The following is a 7,926-nucleotide window of genomic DNA, read 5'->3' as shown; positions in this document are numbered from 1 at the left end:
AGTAGTAAAATCATTGACCAAAAGTGTGTAAGAGGGGCGCCTGGGTGGCTCAGTCGGTGAAGCGTCTGCCTTCGGCTCGGGTCGTGGTCCCAGGGTCCTGGGATCGAGCCCCGCATCGGGCTCCCTGCTCAGTGGAGAGTCTGCTTCTCCCTCTGCCTCTGCCGCTCCCCCTGCTTGTGCTCTCACTCTCTCAAATAAATAAATAAAATCTTAAAAAAAAAAAAAAAAAAGGTTTGTAAAAGAAAGGAAAATGATTCCCATTTCTGCCTCTGCCTCCTCCCCTCACCCCACTCCACCCCCACCCTCAGGTTTCCTGCCCGGTCTTTCTCTCTGGAATCTTTGGCTTGGCAATATTGTCTGATTTATCCTGCTAAGGTGGATTGCCTCAGGCGAAGGGGAAATGATGGGGTGCTGCTGGTGGGTTGAAGGGTGTGGGGGGCTCTGGATCTGAGCATTCACGCTGAGGATCTGCGCTCTATAGTGGGGGCAGAAGGGGCCCAGCCAGCTCCCCGCCCATGCCTCACAGGCTCTGGTCCTTTTCCCAGCTGTCCGAATGGTGGCTCAAAACAGCCTACCTCCAGTACCGCCAGCCCCTGGTCATCTACTCCAGCCCTGGCGTGGCCCTGCCCAAACAGGACTTTGTGGACCTGCAGGGACAGCTCCGGTGAGTGGCTGCGACTGGGACAGGGCTCCAGGCATGTCCAGGGCCCTGACGTCCAATGCCTCAGGAGACTGCAGGGGCCCCGGTCCTGGTCATTATCTTTCATCCCCACATTCAGCCTTATGAAGTCGGGAGTATCATCCCTAGTTTACAGATGGGGAAACTGAGGCTCAGAGCAACGAAAGGGCTTGCCCAAGAGTACCTTTCAGGATTGGCTGATCCGGGCCAGAAAGCAGGGTCTTCCCGGCTCTACAGCTTCATAACTGGTCACCACACTGTGGACCATGTCTCCTCCCTCCCTCTAAACCTGAGGCTATCCCTCACATCAGTTCTGACACTTCACCACCCTCCTCTCTCTCTCCAAGTGGCCACAAGGGTGACCTTTATACACAGTCCCCTTTTCCACATTCGGCCATGTCACTTGCCCTGGCCCCTGTTCCGGGACTACCAGGGATAAAAATACCAGTGACAGGGATCTCCTCCTGCCCAAGGACCAGCCACCCAGGGCTACCACCTGTTTCTCTTAAAGGGACCAGGGTACCCCAAGAATTCTGGCTCAGACTCCAGCCCGTGGTCCACATGGTCCAGGGGCAGCCCAGGTGTCAGGCGTGATTGGCGTGGCCCAGACCATCCAAGGAGGAAGGTCAGGTTGAGAGAGGTGGCCTGGGAGACACAGAGGCCCCCAAACAGGAAGGTACCTATCAGAGGGGACACCCTGAGCCACTGCCCTCCCATTCATACTCCCTGTCCCCCAAGGTCCCAGGTCCCTCTATAACTGAGGTTTCAGAGAAGGGTGACCTCCTTCCAGGCTCCAGGCTGTGGTTCAGGGCTTCAGGCCCTGTGTGGGTAGAATCCACCAGCACTGACCAGTAAACCAGCTATAATCGTACCTCCATTCATTACACCTACATCCTGCCAGGGCTTGGCTGAAGCATCTCCCTGGGCCCTCTAAGAGCTCTCCCTCTAGAGATAAGAGAAAGCTGGCTCAGAAAGGCAAGCTGGGACTCAAACACAGGTCCTGCCCTTGAACTCCTTCATGCTTACTGCAAGCGGTGAATCAGAAGTGAAGCAATCTGTCTCCTTTGACTAGGCCCCTCTCGTCAGCCCGCGGGTGTCCCTGATCAGGGACCTCCCTCGAGGAGTCCACACAGCTTCTGATCTCTAATTGGTCCCCCCAGGTTCGCTGCCAAATTCATCGAGGGCGTGTTGGATTTCAAGGCCATGGTTGACAAGTGAGCAGCCCGCCCCCACTCCCCTTCCCCCTCCCAATTACCACAGCCACTCCAGCCTGGGCCGGGGCAAGGCCAATCAGCAGACCGATGCTGGGCTGGCCCAGAGCTCCTCGCTTTCACTTCCTGTTGGCCCAGCCTCTGTTGGGGTTGGGGAGACAGAGTGTGGGGACTGGAACACCTAGGTCCTCTGCTCCCGCTGCTGAGTCCGCCGCCTGGTGACATGGTCCCGACAGACCCCTGGAATTGGTGTCCCAGGCAAACAAAGAGGACCCCAGAGGTTGACTCACTGCTTCATGTCTCCTGTGGCAAACTGAAGCACAGAGGGGGAAGGGGGTTTCTGGGGTGACCCCAGCAGGGCCCACCAGGGTGGAAGACAGGCCTCCTGACCGCAGGCCAGGCCCTGACCCAGCCCTGGCTCCTGCTGAGTGGGGGTCGGGACACCACTTGTGTGAGCCCCCTTCTCAGCTGTGCCCAGCAGCAGCTTCCTGCTGGTCTTGTCCTCTTTCCCGCTTACTTGCCTGGTGGCCCCCTCACTGGCCCTCTGCCCCCCCCCCCCCCCGCAGCGAGACCCTGCCCGTGGAGTACCTGGGGGGGAAGCCGCTGTGCATGAACCAGTACTATCAGATCCTGTCCTCCTGCCGCGTGCCAGGCCCCAAGCAGGACACGGTCGTCAGCTTCAGCAAGACCAAGAAGCCGCCCATGCACATCACTGTGGTGCACAACTACCAAGTGGGTGGGCTCCCAGCCTGCTGCAGGGGAGGAGGGGGGCAGGGCCAAAAGTCAGCCGCCCCACCGCACAGGCCCCCGCGTGCCCAGGAACAGGCACGCCCTGGGCGTCTCCACCGGGTGCCCCGCTAGGCCCCAGCCTGAGGGTAGCCAGGAGGGGCCGCGGGCCTGCGCAGCCTGGGGGAGAGCAGTGCAAGGCCCTCCCCCCCCCCCGCTCACACCCGTGGCCTGACGTCGTCCCCTCGGCAGGACCTGGGCCAGCTGGCCCTGGCTGCAACTTCTGGGTTGCCAAGGCCAGGAGGAGGCAGGGGTGGGAGGTAACTGCCGCCAGTCTGAGACACACACACACCCCTCCCGTGCCTCCCTTCTCTCCACTTGCCTGTGCCCGGATAGTTTTTTGAGCTGGATGTGTACCACAGCGATGGGACACCCCTGACATCAGATCAGATCTTCGTGCAACTGGAGAAGATCTGGAACTCGTCGCTGCAAACCAACAAAGAGCCCGTGGGCATCCTCACCTCCAACCACCGCAACTCCTGGGCCAAGGCGTACAACACCCTCATCAAAGGTGCCCCTGGGTGGGGGTGGAAGAAGGAAGAGAGGCCCCCCACCAGGCCCTGGGCAGCCACATTTCTCACTGAATCCTCTCAAGTCAGAGTGGGTGTTGTTGGTCCATTTCACAGATGAGGAAACTAAGGCTTGTTTGGGTTTAGTTTCCCTCTGTTAAGCAGCAAGTTACGGTAACAGTCGAAGTCCTCTGGCTGCAGACCCCACCTCAGCCTCCACGTTCCTTCCAAATCCTGTGTTGGTCGGGGCATTGTCCCCAGAGCCAGACCCCTGTGTTGGCCCTGAGCCACACTGGCTTTCCACGTGACCTGGGGCTTCTGTTTCCTCATTTCTTTTTTTTTTTTTTTTTTAGATTTTATTTAGTTATGCACAAGAGTTGGGGGAGGGGCAGAGGGGGAAGGAGAGGGACAGGCAGACTCCCCGCTGAGCCCCGGGGCTCCATCTCAGACCTCACAACCCTGAGACCCTGGCCTGAGCCAAAATCAAGAGTCGGGTGCTTAATTGACTGAGCCACCCAGGCACCCCTCTTTTTTTTTTTTTTTATAAGATTTTATTTATTTGTTTGACAGAGAGAGACACAGCGAGAGAGGGAACACAAGCAGGGCGAGTGGGAGAGGGAGAAGCAGACCTCCCACCCAGCAGAGAGCCCAAAGCAGGGCCCGCCCGATCCCAGGACCCTGGGACCATGACCTGAGTCAAAGGCAGACGCCTAACGACCGAGCCACCCAGGCGCCCCTCCTCTTTTTTTTTTTTTAAGTTTATTTTTATTGTGTTAGAAATCTTTACACCCAACTTGGGGCTCGAACTCACAACCCTGAGATCAGGTGTTGCAGGCTCTTCTGACGAGCCAGCTGGGTGACCCTCTGTTTGCTCATTTTTTTTTTCTTTTTTTTAAAGATTTTATTTAGTTATTTGACAGAGAGAGAGAGAGACAGTGAGAGAGGTAACACAAGCAGGGGGAGTGGGAGAAGGAGAAGCAGGCTTCCCGCAGAGCAGGGAGCCCGATGCGGGGCCCGATCCCAGGACCCTGGGATCATGACCTGAGCCAAAGGCAGACGCTTAACCAACTGAACCACCCAGGCGCCCCTGTTTCCTCATTTCTAATGTGGGTCCGGTATTGGGCCCTGCCTCACGGGGTGCCAGGGGAGCCACAGGGTCCTGTTGAGGGTAAAGCTCTGACGCGCACACCTAACACGAGATGAATGCTCTGGAAGCCTCCGAGGCCTCCCCGGGCCTGACATTCAGCCCCATCTCACACCCCTCCCGCCTGCCTCCACAGACAAGGTGAACCGGGAATCAGTACGCTCCATCCAGAAGAGCATCTTCACCTTGTGCCTGGACGCCCCCATGCCCCGGGTCTCAGACGATGTGTACCGCAGCCACGTGGCCGGCCAGATGCTGCACGGGGGCGGGGGCAAGCTTAACAGTGGCAATCGCTGGTTCGACAAGACGCTGCAGGTGAGGCCTCGGCGGGGCCAGGACGCACACCCAAACTTGGCCCACTGCAGCCTCAGGACTTCCTGCCCCTCGCCTGGGTGTCCCTGGCCTCCCAGCTAGTAAAACAGGTGGGAAGCCAGCAGGTGGACGTGGCTGTAATTACCAGGCGGTTAGCCTGTCATTAGTGGGCCTGGCCCAGAAACCGCTGTCGCCCCTGCAGCACATCAGAGAGAGCCTGGGCTGTGGGGCCAGGCAGAGCGACGCGGTCTTGGCCGTGACTTTCCCTCTCTGCGCCTGTAAAATGACCCCCAGGGAGGGTAGTGCAGGGACTCAGTGAGGTGTATGAGTATGCGATGTGCTTGCTGTGGCCTGGAATGGGCCCAAGGCCCCTGCTGAGCATTAGCTGTTACTAATAACAATCATAAGTCAGCCTAACCCCTGAGATGGCTTCAGAGAGGTGCTTCCCACGGACCCAGCCAGCAGAGAGTGGCTCCAGGGCCCTGGGCCTGACGGGTCCCTGCTCCCCTCCATAGTTCATTGTGGCAGAAGATGGCTCCTGTGGGCTTGTTTATGAGCATGCAGCAGCAGAGGGCCCCCCCATCATTGCCCTTGTGGACCACGTCATCGAGTTCACGTGAGTGTGGTTGTCCCACCCTCTACCCAGTTCCCTAGCTCCCGGTGATAGGTGACACACATGGGGAACGCCCCTCTCCCTTGGGCCTGGGAATCTGTTTCTTCAAATGAAGCTGGAGGAAGGAAGGCCTGGGCGTAGAGTCTGTCAGACCTGGGTTTGCCTTCCGGCTCTGCCACTTCCCAGCTACAGGACCTCGGACAAGTCCCCTCCCCTCTGCAGGCCTCCTCCATGTGGCTCCTAGAAAGCTGGGGCGAAGGCATTTTTCTAAGGAGCAAACCCAGGGTCTCCCTAGGCTGGCCCCCTCCAGCCTCGGGGACCTGTGCCCCACCCCCACCCCAGGCTCCCGAGGCCTCCTCGTGTCCCATGCAGGAAGAAGCCCGAGCTTGTGCGGTCCCCCATGGTGCCCCTGCCCATGCCCAAGAAGCTGCGGTTCAACATCACCCCCGAGATCAAGAGTGACATTGAAAAGGCCAGGCAGAATCTCAGCATGTAAGCACCGGGCACAGATGGTTAAGTTAGGGTAAAAGCCCGGGTCCCTGGAGCCTGCCGGGCTCCTGTTCTGGGTCTGTCGTCGTACCCGGCTGCTACTGAGCCTGCTCTTGGGCCTTCCCTTGGGCAGCCAGGGGCTGCCAGATGCTGCCTGCCCCTCACCCAGCTCCCTCTCACCCCACCCCAGCATGATCCAGGACCTGGACATCATGGTGATGGTGTTCCACCACTTTGGAAAAGACTTCCCCAAGGCGGAGAAGCTGAGCCCCGACGCCTTTGTCCAGATGGCCCTACAGCTGGCCTACTACCGGTGCGCCCCGCCCCCACCCCGCCGGTGGAGGAGGCATGAGGCCTGGGGGTGGAGGCGGGGCCACCTGCCAGGGGGGTGCTCAGCCCCCTCTCCCACCCAGGATTTACAAACAGGCGTGCGCCACGTACGAGAGCGCCTCCCTGCGCATGTTTCACCTGGGCCGCACCGACACCATCCGCTCCGCCTCCGTGGACTCGCTGGCCTTCGTCAAAGCCATGGATGACCCCAGCGTGTCGGTGAGTGGTCCAGGGTAAGGGTGGGCAAGCTGGTCTCCCTTCCTATACGTTCTGTCATCACACCAGTGATTGAGCACCTACTGTCCTTCCAACCCTTCAACCCCTGGGTGCTGGGAATCTCCCAGAAGGTGGAGTCATGATTTGGCCCTGAGCTTCCTGGCAGCCGAAGACTAAAAGGAACTGTTTGTTCATTCACTTATCTGCAGCGAGCTTCTGCCCTATGGGTCAGGCCTCGGAGAAGGACTGACGAGAGAGAGGGCAGTTCCCATTTCTGCTCTCAGGGGGCGTGGACTCCAGTGCTGGCTGGGAAGTGGGCTGCTGGGGTGTGGGCGGCAGGAACAGGGAAGGGACATATACTTCAACTCCCTCACCCCCTAGGAGCACCAGAAGGTGGAGCTGCTGCGGAAGGCCGTGCAAGCCCACCGAGCCTACGCCGACCAGGTGACCGAACGACCTCATTTCCCAGCTGTCCATCTGCCTGTCCATCCCTGCAGCAAATGCTGCTCACCCTTAACACAAACCCCTCCTCCCCAAACCTTGGGGCACTTGGGGCACCTGGAGCCAGGCTGAATATTGCCGTTTTAAAGTTGGAGAAACCAAGGCTCAGCCCAGTGACTTTGTTGGTCCCGGGTTAGCCTCTGGATCTTGCTGGCTCAGCCCCAGAACCCTTGCGTCATGCTCTCTCCTCAATGTCCCGGGAGCCCAGGACGCTGAGGGTTTGCAGGGTCTGGCCAACAGCAGCGGTCCTGCCCTCTGACAGCTTGGGCGGTGGTCAGGAGGGTGGAGGCCTGGGTTTCCATCTGGCTCTGAGCACCTGTGTGCGCCGGGCTCGGCCCACGTTCCATGCAGATGTCCATTTCGATCTCACTGCCACCCTGTAAAAGGAAATTCAGTGACCATCCCCATTTTATAGATGAAGACACTGAGGCTCCAGGATGTAAGTGACCTGCCAAGGCCCCATAGCCAGGATGGGGCCAGGCCACCCCGCTGTAGGCCTGTGTTCTTAAATCCTGCCCTGGTCCCTCCCTGGACAGGTCCCTGGGCCTCAGTTTCCCCATCTGTAACGGGAGGGCTGTACTGCCTGGACGCTCTGGTCTTGGGAGTCCAAGGGACCACCGTGTGGAAGAGGCGCTGCTGCCGCAGGCCTTTGAGGAAGGTCAGGGGCACCCTCTGGGCCTGCAGCCGCTGCGCCTGATGGCTTCCCCTCTCACAGGCCATCCGCGGGGAGGCCTTCGACCGGCACCTGCTGGGCCTGAAGCTGCAGGCCATTGAGGACCTGGTGAGCATGCCCGACATCTTTATGGACACCTCCTACGCCGTCGCTATGCACTTCAACCTCTCCACCAGCCAGGTGGGCCACTGCCCCGGAGCCATCGGGGTTTTCCTGCCCTCCGGGCCCCCGCCACTGCCCTAGGTGCCCTGGGGTGGGATGGCACAGACCCTGCTGGAGCTGGACAAAGGCTCCACTGAATAGAGCCAAAGTCCAGAACATGGTCAAACCTTGGTGGTGGCGTGACCCATAGAGGCCACCCCCATGTCCACTGCTGAAGAACTGAGTTCTGGTGGAAGAGCTGGGGTCAGGGGGCTGTGCTGCAGCTCAGGGAGGCTGAGAAGGAGTCAGAGTTCTCCCCCCC

General features: G+C 59.5%; 1 protein-coding gene across 1 annotated transcript; it reads left to right on the top strand.

Moving 5' to 3' along the window:
- The first annotated feature begins 500 nt into the window (after positions 1 to 500).
- On the top strand, positions 501 to 7,721 carry CRAT (carnitine O-acetyltransferase). Its single transcript, XM_081811709.1, has 11 exons — positions 501 to 664; positions 1,840 to 1,893; positions 2,457 to 2,622; positions 3,013 to 3,187; positions 4,466 to 4,644; positions 5,157 to 5,257; positions 5,627 to 5,746; positions 5,934 to 6,056; positions 6,157 to 6,292; positions 6,671 to 6,733; positions 7,506 to 7,721. The coding sequence occupies exons 1-11, from the start codon at positions 516 to 518 to the stop codon at positions 7,704 to 7,706; spliced, it is 1,467 nt and encodes a 488-aa protein (XP_081667835.1). The 5' UTR covers positions 501 to 515; the 3' UTR covers positions 7,707 to 7,721.
- Positions 7,722 to 7,926: the final 205 nt, after the last annotated feature.

This window comes from Leptonychotes weddellii, unplaced genomic scaffold (genome assembly GCF_054177405.1).
Source record: "Leptonychotes weddellii isolate Sample4059 unplaced genomic scaffold, ASM5417740v2 HiC_scaffold_9671, whole genome shotgun sequence".
In the NCBI taxonomy this organism is placed as follows: Eukaryota; Metazoa; Chordata; class Mammalia; order Carnivora; family Phocidae; genus Leptonychotes; species Leptonychotes weddellii.
The sequence above is the reverse complement of the archived record's forward strand: the minus strand, read 5'-3'. Positions and strand labels throughout refer to the sequence as shown.